Below are 20,553 nucleotides of genomic sequence, written 5' to 3' on the forward strand. Positions count from 1 at the left end.
CTTCCTTTTCCAGGCGCAATTAAGGGTGACCACTCAATCATGACGCGCTAATCGCGTTGGTAGCATACCTCTGGAGACGCGACTCTCTAAGTGGTGCAGCCACACTCACTCTCAGTGTAAGTACGCATCTTTGTTCACTTCACTTCACCTCCTGTGCTCAAGTACCTGCTCATATTCTCCTACTTCGCGGGTACGCAGTTTATCCTCTCCATTTTACGCCATTTAAATCTATGCGGCCTGGATACCCGAGCCTCACTCTTTCCAGTCTGAGCACACACCCTATCTAGTACTCAACTATTGCATCACGCCTCTATAGAGCCTCTCCTCATGGTTTGCGTAGTTTAAGCAAGAATAGACTGCCTTGGATTCCCATTTGACCAAGGCAGCTAGCCGGTCATTATGGCTGAGGCTGGCGATGGTACCGAGGGCCAATTCAAGAAGTTTCACCCCTTCTTCTCCGGCCCTAGCAGTGTTCCTTCCAAGATCGAGAATGCCGTAACTCCTCCAACCCCCGACCCTTCGTGCAGTCCTGCTTCCGACGAATCGAGGAACGACCCCGTTTATCACGAAGACCACCAATGCGACCCGAGCGAACGCAAGCGAAAACGCCGGAAAACGGTCCCCTCCTCTGGCGCCTCCGAAACTACTCAATCTACGGGTTCTCGTCCAAAGCGCCGGGTTCGTGTTTCTGCCGGACCCGGTATCGTCACACACTTCGGACAGGAGATTAGCAAAGGCAATCAGTCAGGTGCTGAGCAGGCCTTGCATAGTGAGCGACAGTCAGCGCCGCTCACCTGTGACATCAACCCCATTCCCACACAAGCTTCGAGCTGTGCTGCTGAGGCCGAATGTGATACTCTGAAAGAGAAGGAGAACAGCGAAGCGCTCGGTTCAACGACCTCCCAAAAGCCACAGAAACTGCTGAAATTCAACCCAGCAACTGGCACAATTGGATCACCCCCACGATCTAAGCCATCAACACCTACCTCAAACTCAACATCGGGCAAAAGGCGTGGCCGAAAACGTAAATCCTTGGTCATTACTGTATCATATGGAATTGAAGCGGCATCACGAGAGCAGATTGGACAACGGATTAACGGGGTGCTTTCGGGGGCTTGGCGAATTCCTTTGCCAACATTAACAAAACAAACTCATAATACACCATCTGTTGGTCACGAAAACGACCATGTCAAGGCTTTGCCCAAAAAGCCATCACATCCCTTCTTCCAAGCCAAAGCCAAAGCTGCGTCCTCAACCCACGAAGATGGCCAAAAGGCAGCAAAAACGAGCAAGCCATCTAAACGACAGGTCATCTTTACCTCAACTCCCTGTTCACCCGGACGGGCTCGCCCTATGCCTTCAAGCTCGTCAGTCCCAAGCCTAAACTTCAAGAAAGGTACTGTAAAAGTGCCAGGAGCACAGCATCCTGCATGGCCCTGGCGGGAGGTGGTGCATATTCGCGGCAAGACGTCCTCAGATCTTGTCGATGGTGCCGAACCTAGAGTAGTTCCGAGAGACTCTAGGGGACGCAAGGCGAAGGGGCAAGCAATTAATATCAGCGAGCATGAAAACATTTTATACGAAAGCGCTGCGAGATTAACAGTTCGCCAATTTGCTGACGAGTTGAAATCTACCGACGACGAGAACTTCCGTCCTATAGCACCGCTACTTCGGGTACCTATCAAACATTTTGAAAGTGGTCGCAAGCTCCAAGCACAAGTAGCAAAAGAGCTTTGTACGTTGCATAACGGCGGCGGCTTGGCGCCGACGCATCCAGCGATTATTCACGCATACAACTCTATTGCAACTACGCTGTCAGCATTTGACAAGGCTACATGTGAATCTGTTGCTTGGGCCCAAAAATACGCCCCTACCTCTGCACAATGTGTTCTTCAAACTGGACGGGAAGCCGAGCTTCTAAGGGACTGGCTCCAGAGCTTGAAAGTTCAGGCAGTAGACACAGGGACGTCGGACAATATACCTAAATCTAAAAATGCATCTGCTCCTAAGAAAAAGCGCGGGCACAAGAAACTGGAAGGATTCGTAGTGTCTAGCGACGAAGAATCCAACGACCTGGACGAACTCTCTGAAGATGAGCCACAAAATCTTGTGCACGGCATTAAAAAGACGGTAGTGCGCTCTGGTGACGGAGTCGATAGGGGAGGCAAACCAAGTGGCCGACTGGCTAATACCGTGTTACTGAGTGGACCGCACGGCTGCGGTAAGACAGCAACGGTATATGCGATGGCCAAGGAGCTCGATTTTGAAGTATTCGAAATCAACGCTGGGGCACGCAGAAGCGGGAAGGATATTTTGGAAAGGGTTGGAGATATGACGCGGAATCATCTCGTGCGTCATCATCAGAAAGACGAGCATCTCCCCGATGCTATCCTAGAAGATGAGGTCGCCAAAGACACGAAATCCGGAAAGCAGGGCATGATGACATCGTTCTTCAAGCCCCAGCATCCCCAGCCGACGAAGAAGGTAGACCAGACGCATGAGGCTCCAGTGCCCGTATCGCAAGAGAATAAGCCCAGTAGGAGTCAAAAACAATCACTTATTCTGTTAGAAGAAGTCGATATTCTTTATGAAGAAGACAAACAGTTTTGGGCTACTGTTATCGCCATGATTGCCCAGTCGAAACGACCATTCATAATGACTTGTAACAATGAATCGTCCATACCTTTGCAGAGCTTGAAACTCCATGGGATCTTCCGCCTCTCCTCACCGCCCATGGACTTGGCAGTTGATATGCTTCTTCTGATTGCCGCCAATGAAGGACATGTTCTCAGAAGAGATGCCGTCAAGGCCTTATATGGTTCGCGTGGTTATGACCTCCGCGCAGCAATCACCGAGTTAAACTACTGGTGTCAGATCGGTGTTGGAGATCTTCGCGGTGGCTTTGACTGGTTCTATCCCCGATGGCCGAAAGGCAGTGATATTGATGAAGAAGGGCAAACAATTCGAGTTGTTAGTCAAGATACATACCACACCGGCATGGGCTGGCTCAACAGAGACTTGACGGCTTCTGAGTCATCACTACCCTCCGTTGTCCCCAACCTACATAGAGAGGCATGGGAACATTGGGGCTTGGATGTATCTGATCACCATGAGGTTGAAGATGCCGCATGTTGGGCTAGGGGAGCTATGGATCAAGCCTCTTCGCGAGCGACCCGCCTGGCCCTATTACAGTCTATCGAAACATTCACGGATATTATAAGTGAATCTGATCTTTATGGTACTTTCTTGCCACCTCTTTCAAATCACATTGCTCTTGACGCAACAATGCCACAGCTACACGCCAAAACGTTGGATGATTTTCCCATCGGTAATAAGGTTCTAGAAGTTACCCCGCTATGTCATTATACTTCAATCTCACAGGACTTGTCTGCTTCATTAAGAATCCTTGCTCAATCGAAATTGGTTGATGGTAAACTGCTCCCACAACATGAGAACCCTTCAAGTCGTCTAGACGAGGGGCAGATTACAGGCGATATCGAGCATCACCTCAGGATGATTTCACAAGCCGAGAAACCAATTACACGCAAAGACTACAGCATCGCTTTCGATCCCATTGCTGTATCCGAGAAGATACTCTCAAACAATTATCTTGACCCCTCCGTATTCGACAGGGAGATGACGCCCCTCTGCTTAGACGTGGCTCCATATGTCCGTAGCATAGTGTCGTACGATCTACGGCTCTACAACGAACGTCGCACGCGAAGCAATCTTCTCAGCGAGGGCGGACGGCCTGAGAAAAAGCGCATGCGAACGACGAGAGCTGCACTCTCGGCGCTAGAGGGCGGCTCAAGAGCAACTACGAGGCGGGAGAGGTACTTCGCGGCGGATATCAACCCGTATCTTGTGATGCGCACAGGTGGGAAGGGCTGGGAGGAATTAGTGCAACAATTCACTGAGATAGAACATCATGCTCCTATCGTGGCCCCAGAGACATTGGATACAGATATAATTGCTGGGGTGGATCAATCTTAGGTTCGCCATGTGAGTATATCGGATTATGTATATAGATAGATACAGGGTTTTTTTTTTTTTTTTTTTTTTTTTTTTTCAATCCAACTTCAGACTCTCATGGCGTTACCTGGTGGGGTGGCGCGTAAGGATCATGAGTGGATTGGTTTGTTTTGGGCATTAGCATTTACAACATATATAGGTAGTACGAGAATCGAAATGCATCGCATCTCAAATTTGGCATGTCTTGATATAAGCTTTTTAGGTTCGTTCCGATAGCGTTCACATTTGTACAGATATTGCATGTAATCATGTTTTCCAGTTTCGTTTAACCAACTACCTTAGCTACCTAGGTAGGTTAGCTGTGGACTGGATAGGGTGTCAATATGGTGGTTTCTCTTGGTGGGTGGTTGTTCAAGACTGTGAATCCAAGATGACACCTCTAGATCCTAATCCTACTTGAGTAAGAACAAGAAAAGTAGTCAGTCGAGATACTCACGTTCATTCCGATGAGAGTGAGGTTCCCTTGAGCATCGATCGACTCCCACGATTTCTGCACGTTTTGAGCCGTGCCGCGCCATCCCTGGATCCAAGTCGCAGGTCCTCAGTCGTGAAGTTGAATGATGACATTGAAGATAGATAAATTGTATATATATATTATTCTCATATTCAATAATAATAAAAAGGCATACATTCGGACGATTCAGCAACTCCAAGTACTCCGTCGCATTCTGACCCTCGAACATCTGGTTCGTGGCGACGGCCGCCTTCACAGCATCCGTGTACGTAGCGTTAAGCGCCATGTCATACAGCGAAGTTGAAATCCGGCACACGGCTCGAGTCGATGTAGTACCGGCAATCGCCCGCGAAGCTCTCGTTGATCTGACTTCCTACGATCTCACCCTGCACGCGTACACCGTCCGCGGCTCCTCCATCTTCAGCACTGCCCGCAGGTCCATCATGTTGTCTACCACGTACGTGTTGCTCTCGTACGCGACGCCGAAACCGAACGGCGTGCGGTCCGGCAGAGAGGGCTTTGAGCGGCCTTGCAGTCCTAGGATTAGAGATTGTCTGGCCGTTGTGGCGGACCAGTGCCTGGGGGCTGTGAGGAGGAATATGTGGTTTAGCCTCGTCGTGGATAATACCTCTTAGTCTGGTTTGACTTGACGTTGAACTTTCAAAGGTGCTTCGGACGCCATCTTGAAGATTTCTCGCTGCGACGCGTTGGTAAGTGTTTATCTATTGATTTCATATATCCTAGTTATCGTAGCTTTCTGCTATGCATTCACTAACTTGTCTCGGTGGACGGAATGTGTTGTAGCGAAGTTGTAGCGTTGGAGTTGAAATTCTTGAGTATCTACTATATTATATACATACGTTGTCCATGCATTTTTTCATATGTCAAGGAAACGATTGTTAATTCAAGACAGCTCAATTTGAATTATGTATGCGTAGAAAAGTAGTGTTATTTTCTACAGAGTACATGTATCTAGATGTTTGCCGGCCTCCGGTTCCAAATATTGCGATGACATCATCTAATGCTTCGTTGGCAACGGTTTTGTTTCCTCTTGGAGCCGTCTGTGTTTCCAGTGACGCAGGTTCCAGCTAGCTCACGGGTGATCGGCATATTCAGGAACAAGGGCAGTACAAGGGTAATCGCATTGGGAAACAAGCTTCTTCTGCTTGTTTAGCTCGGCAGAGCTATGACGCTAAGATCCGTCATCTGTAGCTATGCTTGGTTACCTAATATGTTGTGCTCTTTGTCATGGCTTTGGCCATCAACAGAGCATGACGATTATACCCTATAATAACTGACCTACTGATATAACTTGAAGGAAGTATTTATACACTCAAGTTAGTTCTTCTCACGCTATGAAGGAACAATGTGAACCACACCCCCGTCTAAGTGTCCAGCATTCCACTGTGGCTAAAGCGAGTAAGCGGAACACACACCCACGATGCCTTCAATGAGACTCTTATACCTTTTCGCCCATGCCTGCTCGGCTACATTGCTCTATTCAGATTATAGATTTGACCCCCTCGAACACTTGGGCGGAGTCGCTCCCTACTTTGAACCACGAGATCCTCCCGCCTCGCCGTCAGCGCCGCAGGGTTGCACGGCAGTGCGAGCAGCGTACTTGAGTCGGCATGCGGCCATCTACGCCAACGACTTCGACTACGAGGAGTTCATCGAGCCGTTCATCTCTAAATTAGAAAACCACACAGGAATCGACTGGTCCAAGATCCCGACGTTGAATTTCCTTGCCGGCTGGACAGCCCCTATCACCGAAGCCGAACAAGAGCTCTTGACGCGCGTGGGCAGAGTTGAAGCAGCACAGCTAGGGGCTACGCTGTCGTTCCGATATCCCAATCTCAAACTGCCGGCCCATGTCTGGACGTCGTCAGCCGAGCGCACGTATAAATCTGCGCAATCGCTCGTGCGAGGGTTAGAGGCGGACGACAATGGGATCCGCGTCATTAACATCTATGAATCGGAAGAGGCCGGCGCTGACAGTCTGACACCGTATAAAAGCTGTCCGGCGTATTCACCCTCCGCGGGTAGCGACCAACAATCTGTGTACCTTAAGAAATTCACGGCACCGATAACAGCCCGGTTGAATGCGCTGGTGCCCGATTTCAATTTCACTTCGAACGATGTGTACGGTATGATGGAGCTCTGTGGTTACGAGTCTGTCATCCGGGGAAGATCGCCCTTCTGCGACCTGCACGTCTTCTCGCCTGACGACTGGCTAGGATGGGAGTATACAGCAGATATCCAATACCACTACAATGTCGGCTATGGAAATCCGGTGTCTGGTTTCGTCGGGCTTCCTTGGCTAAACGCTACGGCCAACCTCCTGCTGAGCGACAACAGCAACGAGGACATGTATGTAAGCTTCACTCACCGAGAGCTGCCGCCTATGGTGGCTGTTGCCATGGGGCTCTTCAACAACTCGGCTTTCGGCGGTAGTGAGTCGTCAATCAACGACACGATGCCGCTAGATCGAATCAACCATCGTCGCGCATGGAAGAGCTCTCACTTGCTCCCGTTCTTGGGAAATCTGGCAATCGAGCGATTGAATTGCAGCGGGACTTATGGATACGACGACGGAGAATACTATCGCGTGCTAGTCAATAGTGCACCACAGCCTCTGCCAGACTGCGCTGACGGGCCGGGCACTAGCTGCTCGAGGGCCGGCTTTGAGCAATACATCCAAGACCGCGTCGATATGTTCCATGGATTCTCCGAGCAATGCGGTGTCGACTATGATAATAGCACCGACGTGCTCTCTATATACACCGAGTTGAACATGGGGAATGGCACGTTGGTGGGGAAGAGAAACCCTCATACTTCTTCTTACCAGGCTTTCTGAGTGGGTAATGATTGAACTTTTCATAGATTATAATTATAATAGATAATATATTTAATACTTGAAATGCATATGTGCGTCTTTTGTTCTATTCATTATTCAAACTTTTCCTGTATCTCCCCCGCGCTTGGCGCAGACTCAACCACATCTCAGGGGGTTGCCAACCTTACCTATTGATGACCTCAGTTCAGGTTAATTAAAGTATGACTAGGTTAACATAGGCTACGCGATCATCTTCAACGAGAAGCCATACATGTGAATCCCCATGTTCAAGAGAATCCCTCGACAATCGTCCATTGCGACGCCCGATAGCCTGGTAAATATACGGCTTTTAGTGGAATTACTCAACCATACAACCGCTGAAGCACAACCCCACGACACCCCGCACGCGGCCCCTGCATATGATCTAGTTCGCGGCCACGCAAAATGCGAAATGTCTCGTTTGATCTCATAGGCAGGCAAACTTCTCCTATGATAGGCAGCACAATAGTTTCACAGGCAACAGCGTAGTTCAATCCAAGGCTATAAAAAGCCCCGACGGTGTTGCGATGCGGCTACATCTACAACATTGCGCGTAATGCCCCGAGTCTGGCGGCCTCTCTTTCCATCTCACCCCCGCAGCTTCTTCTCCTCCTCCTCCTGGTCCCATCGAACCCTGTCCCCGAAGAGTCCCCTTCTTCCTCGACAACAGAGAATGGCGCCGCAAACCTCGATCGCCGAGTTCCGCGAGCTCGTCAACAAGAGCAATCGGATCCTCGCCCTCTGCGGCGCCGGACTCTCGGCCGCCTCGGGCCTGCCCACGTTCCGCGGCGCCGGCGGCCTCTGGCGCAACCACGAGCCCACCTCGCTCGCTACGCCCGAGGCCTTCGCGGACGATCCGGCCCTTGTGTGGCTGTTCTACGCGTGGCGGAAGCATATGGCGCTGCGGGCGGATCCGAATCTCGGACACTATGCGCTTGCTGCGCTGGCGAGGAAGAAGGAGAATTTTCTGTGTTTGACGCAGAATGTTGACGGTGAGTATGTTGATTTACTTATGCGCTTCTTTTTATTTTATTTTTTCCATGATGAAGGCGCAGGAGTGTTTTCATTGGAACGAGTGAACCCCTATTCATAGTATTGTCATTCATTTTACTTTCCCTTTCCCTTTCGCTTACGCTATCATTCATGTATTAGGGCTCTCGCCTCGCGCCGGACACCCTGACTCGAAACTGAGATTACTCCACGGAAGCATCCTCGATGTGAAGTGCTTCAATAAGTGCGGCTACATCGATCGCCTTAACTTGGACGACCCGCCGTGTCCCGCGCTTGCCGCAGCGTCTGAGGATTACCCTGCCGACCAGGCGATGCCGCTTCTCGACCCAAGTGTCCCCACGCCGAAGATCGAGGTGCAGGACCTTCCTCATTGTCCGAGGTGCAAGACGGGGTTGTTGCGCCCCGGCGTCGTGTGGTTTGGCGAACAGCTGGACAATGCCATGCTAAGGGGTGTGGACGATTGGATCGAGCAGGGCCCGATCGACCTCATGCTTGTAGTGGGCACTGCTGCCGCCGTGTACCCTGCCGCTGGGTATATGTATGAAGCCCAGGACAAGGGTGCCGTTGTCGCTGTCGTGAATCCTGATCCGGATTCGGCGGACGGACTCACGTCTGATGACTTCTTCTTTCAGGGGAGTGCGGCAGAGATATTGCCGCAGCTGTTTGAGGGGGTCATTGGAAGGATAGATGAAAATGGAAAGACAACGGATAGTTAGCTATGAATCTCGAATCATAGGATACATATAATCTTACTCTTCAATTTTCAGATCAACATAATTTTTACACCTCGTGCCGCGAGCTCTTCATGACGAACGGGGATGATCTGCAAATGCATTCTACTTACTCGCGAATCGTAGGAGTTGCTAGCTCATCGTTCGCGCCAATGGTATTTGAAATTACACGATGAATTTTCATGCGGCACACCTTTCACAGCCTCAATAACGATGATATCACTCATTACAGCTTTGGAATCGTGGAAACCGATGAGAACCCGGAATGTGCTGCAAATTCATATAAGTGTTTCATAATGACTTTTTTGACTGTATTAAGAGTGCCAGGTGCCCACTAGTATCTCACCTCTATCGACTTTTTGAAGCTTAAGTATGATAAATCTTTCGTAGACACGTAGATGACAGACAACTTTCAGTGCTGAGGTGACCATTTCGGGTTGTAATGAGATGAGTACCTCGAATTTACAGCGTCACGCTTGATTCAGATGAGGTCATGACGAGTCGTGATAGTCCCAATGTTGTTGTTAGTTATTCAGATGATGATGATGATGTAATAAGCATACAGGCATACACATTTGTGAACAAATAGGGGGGGAGGGAGAGACACCGTCACGTAGTCATCTGTTCGATGTTCAGAGTAACGAAATAGCGCAAACAAGTGATACCAGCGTACTACAAAAAGGCCAGTCTGCCAATAATCTCTTGAGTTGCCATGTCACGAGATATATTGTTGTACCCGGACTATGGACTACGCGGGGGGGGTCAACTCTGCATATTCTTTTCGTACGTTTCATGATATCGAATGATACCTTCACTAGGCGTGTTGTGACAAGGTAGGAGGAGACTTAGCTGTGTCTTCTCATTTGAGTGATCTTGGTATGAGTCCAGACATATGTTAGCTTCGATGATGGCTACATGAGCGACTCCTTACGCTTCATACAGCGTTGTACACAGTATGCCGCAAATGTTAAATTACCTTCTATGACCCAATGTTTAGCTATAAATTAACATGGTGTAATAAGATCCTCCCGTCCTCCCATCCTCCTATCCCATACATAACAGGGGCAGATGACTGGGCTTAGAACCCGATGCTATTCACATTACAATGATCAACTAGGGCCACATGAGTCCTTGGCCAATCAATTCTATATTGGCCTTGGTGGCTTGACTTGACTCTGTATACAACTGGTCTCCCAGCCCTTACCACATATGTCTCGTTAGCTTGTGTTACAAAGCAAAGTCTGTATAACCTCACTTTCCAATATTACCTGTATGTCTTTGAATGATCATGAATGACCTGCAATAGCCTGTCGTACGGTCGAAGCGCAAGGCGAACTGCATAATCAGCTAGTACAGCTAGTACAGCTTGTACAGCATGTACGCGTGTAACAGAAAGGACAATTAGCCTTCGTCGTAAAACACCCTGCTAGTATAACCACCTAGCTTTTTATCAGTCGAATGCAGAGACTGTAGGTCTAGAAGTCAGAGAGAACGCCTCAAATCATAGAGCAGGTCACGAATAGGCTCACATTGACAACAGAAACATAGCATGGTGTGTCAGACACGGAATTGGAGCAGTATTAGGTAAGTATAATCCTCTAAGAAATATTAGTTTGGTCGAAGAGCTAATGCCTCTCAGCCGTTTTTCATCTTTCACTGAGACGGGAGAGTAAGAGAGAAGAGGCTATTACGATCGTGGACTTATTGATCATTTAAAACTCTAGGCTTTGTTAGAGCTTTCCCAAAATACGTACATCAGTATTATAATGAAATATGGAGGCTATTGTGAACTCAATGATGTTGCCGACGACTCTTTAATGCCAACACTTGTGAGATATAATATTAGGAAGGCATCATACTTTATTTTAGCGTACCGAGCTTTGTTAAAAGCAATTATAGTAAAATAGATGTTGCTATCATCGCATCGTAGCTTCTTTCGAAGATGATTCAAAGATCAGCCAATTACTACTGGTGTGAACGAGAAGCTTGAGGCTGTTTCTTTTAACAATCTGAATTACCAGGTAGTTCAGCTTCAGGGTAAATATGTTGTATAAGATATATCAAACATAGGTGGAGTTAGAGAGCAGGTAAATTGGGGTCCAAAGATCGTATATATATTTAATATACTGCTTAATTATTTGTAAAATACAACTTAGCTAGCTAAAGCACTCAATACTACTTTAAATTGATCACTCATATGTTCGAATAGTTTATATGGTGAAAGGATGTGTTTCTTAAACCCCTTCCAATGCATTGCTCTAGTTGCTAGTGCGGGCTAGGAAGCAACTGTCGCTCTCGCAATATGGATAATTGTTACAAAGGTTCTAGTTGAATAGATTCTATCTTAATAGTAGTGCATTGTCCCTCTTCCTTCTCGCTCTGCGACTACTCTATTCGATGATTTCATTAACCTAAACGTCTCCTGGGCAGCCATAAAAACTACATAAGCAAAAACGATCGGAGTAGATGCCTCATGAAAAATAGACCTGCCATTTTTCTAGTCACATGTGTGTTTGCGGATCAGATATTCATAGATCAGCCCCTGCAAGAATAAGTGCATGCCTTCAGAGGTTGGATATTACACGCGTACACGCTGAACATGCAGTTCGCCTTGCACTTCGGCCGTACGAAGGACTATTGCAGGCTGTTCATGATATTTTAAGATACGCAGGCAATATTGAGAATGAGGTTATACAGACTTCGCTTCGTAACACAAGCCAATGAGACCTAGGCGGTAAGGGCTGGGAGACCAGTTGTATACAGAGTCAAGTCGAGCTACTAAGGGCCAAGGCTGATAAGGAATTGGTTGGTCAAGCAATCCTGCAGCCCTAGTTAATCATTGTAATCTGAATATCTTCAATTCCAAACTCAGTCATCGGCCCTTGTTACACCGGAACACTGTGACAGCGGCCGCAGAATCGGCTACAGCGACTCCTTTAGCGCGTAACAGTCAGGTCGATTATGTCTTAGGGATGAATACTGTGGCATAACAAGGCCTAACGCGGATACCAACACATGTCCATAAAGTTCGCCATTGCCAGACTCAGTGAGATAACCGGTAAACTTGATTTAGCGGCCGCTTTCAAGCATAACTCGTAAACATGTGATGTCAGACGTCATATATCTGCCGCCAATTTTATTCTATTGCATTGGGCTCGTAATCAGCATGAGGCCTCTCGTCGAATCCTATAAGATATCTATATATGGCATTCCACACACCCATATATTACCTAATCCGCTCCCCGTATTCCCGCCGCCTTGTAAGAGAAGTCCACTTTTCTGCCTCCGTGTAAGGATACGGCAATTTGAGGTGCCAAGACTAAATGAGAATTGCATTTATGCGCGTAATCATTGGACTATCGTAGGGTCGATGGAGTGGCTCGCGTCGGCTCAGGCGATACGTACGTGACCGGGGCCAATGAAAAGTGTCTTGATAATTGCGTCCACATACCCGATCGAGCACATGATCTGGGATGGGGGTGTATGTAAATTTGCCCAACCTCGTCAAAATGTCTGGAAACATTCACATCCTCGCTCCTCGCAATGCTACGTCTGTCTACGGGCTCCGGGAGTATCTCATACTTCTTCCCATAGATTCTAGGCTCGATGGCAAGCATGGTTCCTTTGCCCACTGTACCTATATTCACTATTCTTTCTATGTCATTGTGGGTGTGTCGACAAATATAGTCGTGTTCCCTAACGAATGCCAGGACTGAGGGGCCAGGATCCTGCTTACATAGTGCTTTGGTACAAGCCCCTTCCCCTCACGGAAAAAGTTGTTGATTTATCAAGTGTCTAGCTACTCCAAGTTGCTTGGCGAAGATATAAAGCGTCCCACGCAGTACAGGGTGATAAGAGGTCATAATCTCTAGAGTGAAAACGGTTTCGAGTAGTTAAGTACAAGGTAGTTCATAGATGGGAGAAAGAACTTAGTTCTATTGACTCGAAATTTGCTTTTAGCGGTTGAGGGAGCACTCTCGCCTTTACACTATAGTGTGGCTGAACCCACCCCTAGGGGTAGCTCCTAGCCTACTGCTACACTACCTTGTACGTTGACAAACGTGCCGCCAATGTTGGGTCTCTATCAGGTTTCTTGAAGGCTTGATATAAGCAACGTCGCGGTCTTAATAGTTGATAGCTCCTTCTGCCGTACTCAACTAGGTATAACCTCCGAGGTCGTGCTATAGTAATATGGTGAAGACGAAGTTGTAGGTAATTGAAGTGTTATAGCCTAAGAGGTATAGTCTTTCATTGGCTAATCTAATGTTGTCGTGGTTCCACAATATATTATCAAGCGGGTCTGTGTAGGTTACACGGACCTGTAGGTGAACAATAACCCTCATTGTCTCTATAGTAGAATTTTCGCAATCTTGGTTGATTGCAAGGGGCGTTGAGAAGGGGCAAGCGACGCCTAGGAGTCTAAGCACGGCGGAAACCAACTATAATGTACTTGCGTAGCATAACTAGATCAATGAGGCTTTCCACTTCATATGTCAAACAGTCACAGATAGCACGAGAATCCATTATGAAGTAAGCCCAATGTGGATATTTCCGATTGCTGGCATTTAAGACGCACTTTATAAGTTGTGCTTAAAATGTGCACCAACAGAATGCATTGAGTCTGAAGGAAACACATTTGTCAGTAAATTTCTATCAACTCCATAAGTATCTCCTGACTTCTGTAGAAACTTGAAATAGTACTAAAACATTAATGCTTTCAACTCGGTCTAAGCTATGAAAAGTACTTCACCAACTTAGAAAGCAATCTAGTTAGATCTAAGCTAAACGTCACGGAGTATATTCTAATTTTTGATGTTATTCTAAACAAGAGAAAAGGGGTTCTTGTTGCTTTTGATTTCGAAGGTGTACGCGAGTGATCCAATCTACCTGTTTCCTCCATCTTATATGCTCTCGATAGTCATATCAAAACGCTCTTGTCGCTCAGTTTCGAAATAAATCATAAACGTCATCAGAGATCCCCAGTCACCCAATAGCTATGCATAGAAAGGCTTCTGTAATTCCGCCTTATATAGTCTGAAGCTCTCATCGCTTGTCTCATCAAGCTCCTCGATCCAAAGGGAAATGGCATATCATAGACGTAGTGATGAATGCGACAACCGCGAACAAACTACTTTATGGCCGCATTCCAACAGAACGGGGGCAACACACAAGACTGAAAAGGGAAGTAAGTGGAAAAGAAAAGCGGCAAAGCGATACTCATCTGCCCTCAGGGTCAAGGTCAACAAGGTCTTGGAATGTTGCGAGGTCTGTGAACTCGTTCGCCATGTTCTCCGCACAAGCTGCTTCGGGATTCGTGAAAGCCAAGTTAAGGTCGATCATGAAAGTCGCGTGAATCTTTTCTTCGAGATCCTCCATAACATGTATCAGCCCGCGCTCCTTGAGGGTTTCCATGATCTTGTAGGCTTCCCGACCAGTCATATCAGTGTCTCTCATCGTCATAGTCAGAAGGCCCTGGGCGACGACTTCGGAAATGCGGAAAGTGCGGCTGAGTCTTTCGTATCCATAAATGCACAGAAGCAGGTATAGATGCCATTCGGGATCGGTACACCTAAGCATGGCATTTGCGAGGTAGATGAGGCCGTTATGCCAAAGTATTGAATACGACGAGGCAGCGTGCCTGCTTCGATACTCCACAATCAACTGCTTCAGCTGGTTAACCGATGCGGAGTACGCGGCGTCTGGTGTGCGATCTCGTGCCGAGAACGTTCTCAGCTGCGGTATTTTCTCCTTTTCTCTGTAGATGAACGGCTGCCACATGTCGAGAATTGCCGTATGCAGCCATATACTGTAGTCCCGTCAGCACGAATCTCAGGCCCCGGCCGAAAGCTTCGATATCTGCACTCCAATAACACGTACTGAAATACGATGATGAAATGAGGGCATTGATCTCTCCGAATTAAAAAGGAGGGAAGAGTTTCGGTCCAAGCAAGCAGTTCTCGATAGGCGTATTCGACGAGCCTTTTCCTTAATGATACCGGGGGACTTTCCCGGACGGGGTAGTAGATCCACCGAACCTCGTGTACAAGCCGCCAAAAATTGCACAATGCAGGAAAAAGTCTCCGCACAATGAGTTCCTCGGATATATTTTCGTCCTCATCGTCATCTCCGTCTTTTTCTCCTCCTTTTCCCGGATTCGCATCGGCAGTTTTGTCGCCTGCTATGTCACTGCGTGTTTCTCCTGGAATGGGAACACTCGGTGCTGAAGCTGGAGTCTCCGAGCCGGGCTGGCGATGGAACATCGAGATCATCCTTAATGTCTCGTTAGATTCCTGTTCTTCAAGTAGTATTGTACCTCCACTTACACGTTCCAGTTGAACACACCCCAAGCTGCGTGTGACCGTGCGCTTAAGTCGTCTTGCATCGTGCCCGTATTTGGTTGATGAGGGTTAGCTGCATGCCCTGGACCACCACCAAAAAGACCCAGCCGTGTGCCCATCTTCATAGCATCAGACGCGTAGCTCAGAACGGCGTGGTTTTTGCCGTGTGCCATAAGCGATATACTTAACAAGATGGCGCCAGCCATTGATGGATATGAGTCCTTCTCTGTTTTCCACAAAGACTCGGCGACTCGGCAAAACTCGCTTGCATACTGTATAGCACTCCCATCAAAAGAACTATACATTTGCTAGAAATATTGTTAGTTAAGTCGAGCAGCCCTTCCGTTGCGATTAGGTTTGCTCACACATCCTAGATACATCACGGAGTGAAATAGAAACTTGGAACAGTATTTCGCGTGCTGGTTGACTAAGTCATTAATGAAGAGATGCGTGTCGAATAGTCCCAAGAGTGGATGATCTGTTTTCTGGGTTACCAGTGTCAGTCTTGGCAAAGGGGTTAAATGGGGCAGTGTGGGATATCATAGGGCGGATATAAGAATTGCTGGAACGTTGCGAAGGAGCATAGTATGATTGAGGAAGAATGCCTTAGTTACCATGTACACTGAAATGACCTTGGCAACAAAGTCGTTTGAAATCTTGATGTTTGTCCAAAATCCAACCTGGAGGTATTGAAGTCTCTCGTCACAATACTCGATAGGCTGCTCTTGAGGTTCAGAGTACTCTGATGGGGCAGTAAGATTGGGTTCGGCTTCGTTGGAATCTCTAAGATCATCAGAGTCGGCATGAGAAATAATCTTCTTAACCAAATTCTCAAGCTGGGGGCATACACGGAAGGCTCAGGGGCGGAGCAAACCGTCAGAAACGTACAATTGACTCAACACTATATCAGATAGCCAGGGACGAAGAAGATTGCTCCTCGCTAGGGCTATAGGATCGATGGGTGGAAGAATGGGGAAAGCTTTCGGGTTGTTGGCCATAAGCTCACCCTCCAGGGAGCTCTGGTGCTGTTTGTATTCTACATAATCCAATTTTGAGGGGGAGCTGCCCTCACTCGGGCCCCCTCTAGACTCTGCCAGGACGATAGAGGGGTCTCCTTTCTCCCTAAGCCGTTTCAGGAGGGCATTTGAACGGTCCTCGGTTGAAGATTTGAGAAGTTCAACGAGCTCAATCGCCTTTTGACCATTGACGAGCCGTTCAGGATAGACACACACAGCGTGGCCACGTTTCGAGCAATTAGTACAAGCAGGCCGAAGTCCATCACACTAGACTCGATCATCAATAAACGACTCTTTCTAGCGCTTGGTTTAATCTAAGGGATATTATACTTGCTTTTGTTTTTCGAGTTCGACAGTCTAGACAAGCACCCGGTCGTGGTTGCGATGTTAAACGCTTTTTAACTTCCTTTCCCGGCTCCCCAGGATTACCAGACGCGGAAGACTGCCCTGCATATCCTGCGGGTGCTGCTGGGAGAATGCGCGGATACCTCCCGCGCTGCATAGCGGTAGAGACGCGCCGTCGAAGCTCTCTTCCAACCGGCTGATGAATCCTAACGTAGGGCGATGCTAGGTTAGTATCGTATCTCTTAACAGCGAAAGGCCAAGGGCGACGAGGGGTAGTGCTAATTGGAGAACTTTTGCAGCGCTCTTTAGGGAAATGAATGGTTTGACAGGTTAGGTGTCCTGGACGTCTCGACACAAGCTCCCGTCCATCGGCAATGTCCTGGAGCTCGAGCTGGGTTGTTCCTTGTCGACTAAAGGTGAAGCTGGAATTAAAGCTAGAAACTCATCAAAGGGGCTAAAGCCACCAAGTATTGGCCGATAGGGGTATTGCCTAGTGTGGGTTGAACAGAACTGTTTAGTTGGGCTTTAGGTCTTAACCTCCACTATTAATATATACCCAAGGGATGACGGGATGGATCCGTGGTGAGTGACATTCTGGTTTGATTGGTTTGGTCATGGTGATGGCTAAGATGGAATCACGTATACTATTTACCTAAGACGAAAGTATGATCTCATTCTAGCATGGCAAATCATGTTATGGTTTACGTCTTTCATCTAGTAGTAACTATTTTGTGCATGTCTCTCTCTCCCCCATACCTCCCATATTAACAAGCATGTCCGCAGCGTTGTACCTGGAATTATCTGGTATCTGTTAGACGAACATGTCACTGTTAACTTTGCACTAGGCAACTTACCCCTTTAGATACAGGGTTCCCCAATATGCCATATATAACGGTCATGTGTGACAAGGTTATCAGGGATTTGAAGGCGGAAACAGCCCCCAGCTCTAAAAAAATGTAATGTTAAAGATTTCTGCAAGGGTCAGATATGTGAGATGGCGGAATGAGCTCATGACTCAAGACTCTGCTGTAAAAAGGTCTATTTTGTGTACCGAAGACTAATTCTTCTGTAATTATAGTCTTGGAGACGGCCTCGTAAGAGGAAGCTATATCATGCAAAAAACACACTTGTGAAGTCCTTTTTAAACCGTGAACACCACCACGTGTACGCCCATTAAAACTAAATCAACTTTTGGTATTTCCGTTCAGAACTCCCAACCGAGACTGAAGCACTGACACCGAGTGGGTATAAAGGGTGCAAAATGAGCAAAAACATGTAATCCATCGCCGAGTTAGTGAAGGCAAATCGTAGGCAATCCAACCTGTAATCAGAACTCGGTACAGCTCGGAGTACTGTTGCAAGTGCTGTTTTCGGACGGTCCCACCCCCGACTGCGTAGACGATCTGCGGATGTACTGGCTGATAAAGTCGTTGTCGCACTTTTTGTGTCGGAGTATCTCGGTTTTGAGTTGAAGCACTTCCTCACGCAAGGCGCAAGCCTGAGCGCTCAGCATCTTATTTTCTCTTAGAAGGTCCCTCTCTCTCTGTTGCAGTTCATCCACTCCGCGCTTGGCTTTTCTCCTACACTTTGCGGCAGCCAGCCTATTCCTATTACGCTTCTTTTGGTTTGTTGGACTTTCCTCGGCGTCTCTAGGCGATAAGGGAGACAACGACCTATTATTCCATTTGATATTCTTCGAAGGCTGCAACATCGCCGGCAGTGGGGCCAAACCGGTCTGCGCTGTGGGAGGATATAGAGTCGCATCTAAGGAGGCTGCAGGAGTTTTGAACTTGTCAAATGCCGTGTCGAGAGATAGAGCCTGTGGCCACTCTCCGAGCGGGACGTGGTAATCAAAGACATGGTGGCAATCGTTACTGCTTGCTCCATCTACTGGTGGTAGCGGTGGCGGCTGTGGGTGCTGCTTCTGCAAGATTAGTAGCAATCCCGTTGAAGCCAAGGCGGCAACCCAAGGTATTGGGAGACATACTTCTTGATAGAGATGAACAAAGTTATTAATGGCATCGTGGCTGGCTACAAAGTCATCCAGGTTCCAAATGCGCTCCTGGGCACTCCAGAGGACATGATCTGAGGCATTGATATCGTAGAAGGGAGGATTTCCGAACTCATGGTCGTATAAGATGGGGACATCATGTTGTCTATCGACATGCGTGTGATTTTGATTCCCCAAGACTTGCATTTCGGGGATCGCAGGCGGTGGGAGTCCCCGTCGAGAGGATATCATGCGACAGGCGCGAGCGTTTGATTCGCTCCTCAAGCATCTAGGGGCCAATGGCAGCACATCTGACCCAGCGGGGACGGCATAGGCAGGCCAAGTTCTGGAGACAGATACGATGGGTAGGGGCACTCAACTCTCGGACCATATGCACAGGTTCGAGACCAGGAGGAGCAGTAACATCAAGGGCACGAAACGAAGAGAAACGACAACAGCGCGCGGCAGCAAATTCACCAATCAACAACCGGGTCGCCGCGAACAGAGGCAAGCAGAGGCAAGCAAAGGCGGGCCAGGGTCTACGACATGGAGAGGAGGATCGGATGGGAGGCGCAGGAGACATCGGAGGAAGACGAAGCAAAGCCAGTAGTAGCCCGGCCGTCACATTATGCACACTCTGGGCAGAGGAGGGCCTCGCCTGTCCCTCAAGAGCCCAGGAGGGCACACGGAAGGGCCCAGTGAGACGCTCGAAGGGATACAGTACTATCCACTATCCCGCTATGCCTCGTATGTACATATAGCTGTGTACAATCCATGTCTCGTTTATGTATTACTTGGGGTGACGTTGAGGAAGCCCAGGCTGCGCAGCCAATCCGTGCCCAGCATTTCGTCCGGAGAAAACGCCGGCCGCCTTCAAGGCCTCTCATTGGCCGACAGCCACGGACTCAGTTCCGCTGACTCTCATTGGCCGAGCCGCCTCAGCTCATGCCTACGTCCACTCATACGTCTATATAAGAGCCTCTGACGTCCCGTGCGAACGAGCGCACACGGCCCAGGAACAACGGAGGACAGAAATGCCAGGGAGATCTGTCCACGGCTTGCCACGGCCACCATGGGCGGGTCCACGAGCCTACCGGTCACGATGCCCCGTGTTCATCCAAGCTGCGAGAGAATATAGAGAGTACAGAGAGTATAGAGAGAGTATCAGGATCGAGAGCCAGTGGAGCGGTCCTCACGCCTTCACCAGGGGTGGCTGCTGGCACTAAGTACGGCACGTATCACCCGCCCCGATATCTGTTTGTCCCGACGGCTAGATAAGCTTCCTTGCCGCCTGCGCTTTTCATGGATTTAGTTTGCTTGTCCTCTTATACCGCATGATCGCGGCCCTATCAGGTACCATGTGGCAACACTACGCCGCAGTCACGTTGCATGTCTATCCCAGGGGTTCTGACCAGACGCTTTGCCATTGTTAGTTGTTTCGTTTCTTTTTTTCTCGCCGGTGGATGTCTAGTAGACCCTTCCGCGTCAGGATCTGTACTTGTTCAAGGCCTTGAAAGAGCTTGGAGGCACTTAGTTGGGCGAACCGTGTAATCTAGGACACTCACACCAACGCCCCTTTACCACTGGATCACAAAGAATTCTGTTGTAAGGCTACCCGTTGGGACTCCACTTCCGTCGCCAACCTTCTGACTTCCAGTAGAAGCGTTGGGGTCTTTAACTTGAAAACGACCAGTCAACTTGATAAAACACAGGTACTTCCATTTACGTACAATCCCTACCTAAGAATAAGTAGCTTTGCTT

The 20,553-nt window shown here is 48.3% G+C and overlaps 6 protein-coding genes across 6 annotated transcripts; 3 read left to right on the top strand and 3 right to left on the bottom strand.

Moving 5' to 3' along the window:
* Positions 1-18: 18 nt before the first annotated feature.
* F5B22DRAFT_614251 (uncharacterized protein) lies at positions 19-4,069 on the top strand. Its single transcript, XM_047975455.1, has 2 exons — positions 19-116; positions 341-4,069. The coding sequence occupies exon 2, from the start codon at positions 400-402 to the stop codon at positions 3,991-3,993; it is 3,594 nt and encodes a 1,197-aa protein (XP_047829088.1). The 5' UTR covers positions 19-116; positions 341-399; the 3' UTR covers positions 3,994-4,069.
* A 278-nt stretch (positions 4,070-4,347) lies between these two features.
* F5B22DRAFT_293885 (uncharacterized protein) lies at positions 4,348-5,034 on the bottom strand. Its single transcript, XM_047970448.1, has 2 exons — positions 4,469-5,034; positions 4,348-4,418 (listed from the first exon to the last, which is right to left on the bottom strand). Exons 1-2 carry the CDS (start codon positions 4,770-4,772, stop codon positions 4,384-4,386), a joined length of 339 nt encoding a protein of 112 aa, XP_047829089.1. The 5' UTR covers positions 4,773-5,034; the 3' UTR covers positions 4,348-4,383.
* A 588-nt stretch (positions 5,035-5,622) lies between these two features.
* Positions 5,623-7,435, top strand: F5B22DRAFT_293890 (histidine acid phosphatase). Its single transcript, XM_047970449.1, has one exon. The coding sequence runs from the start codon at positions 5,928-5,930 to the stop codon at positions 7,341-7,343; it is 1,416 nt and encodes a 471-aa protein (XP_047829090.1). The 5' UTR covers positions 5,623-5,927; the 3' UTR covers positions 7,344-7,435.
* A 13-nt stretch (positions 7,436-7,448) lies between these two features.
* Positions 7,449-9,224, top strand: F5B22DRAFT_614269 (DHS-like NAD/FAD-binding domain-containing protein). The gene is made up of 2 exons (XM_047975456.1): positions 7,449-8,353; positions 8,514-9,224. Exons 1-2 carry the CDS (start codon positions 7,918-7,920, stop codon positions 9,086-9,088), a joined length of 1,011 nt encoding a protein of 336 aa, XP_047829091.1. The 5' UTR covers positions 7,449-7,917; the 3' UTR covers positions 9,089-9,224.
* Positions 9,225-14,161: 4,937 nt separating this feature from the next.
* F5B22DRAFT_294743 (uncharacterized protein) lies at positions 14,162-17,616 on the bottom strand. The gene is made up of 7 exons (XM_047970452.1): positions 16,792-17,616; positions 16,330-16,724; positions 16,056-16,224; positions 15,807-15,926; positions 15,427-15,749; positions 14,981-15,373; positions 14,162-14,909 (listed from the first exon to the last, which is right to left on the bottom strand). Exons 1-7 carry the CDS (start codon positions 16,957-16,959, stop codon positions 14,321-14,323), a joined length of 2,157 nt encoding a protein of 718 aa, XP_047829092.1. The 5' UTR covers positions 16,960-17,616; the 3' UTR covers positions 14,162-14,320.
* A 1-nt stretch (position 17,617) lies between these two features.
* Positions 17,618-19,250, bottom strand: F5B22DRAFT_294119 (uncharacterized protein). The gene is made up of 2 exons (XM_047970450.1): positions 18,790-19,250; positions 17,618-18,726 (listed from the first exon to the last, which is right to left on the bottom strand). Exons 1-2 carry the CDS (start codon positions 19,042-19,044, stop codon positions 18,130-18,132), a joined length of 852 nt encoding a protein of 283 aa, XP_047829093.1. The 5' UTR covers positions 19,045-19,250; the 3' UTR covers positions 17,618-18,129.
* Between the last annotated feature and the right edge of the window lie 1,303 nt (positions 19,251-20,553).

The sequence above is a fragment of the Xylaria bambusicola genome (assembly GCF_022495145.1).
Source record: "Xylaria bambusicola strain CBS 139988 unplaced genomic scaffold F5B22scaffold_33, whole genome shotgun sequence".
In the NCBI taxonomy this organism is placed as follows: Eukaryota; Fungi; Ascomycota; class Sordariomycetes; order Xylariales; family Xylariaceae; genus Xylaria; species Xylaria bambusicola.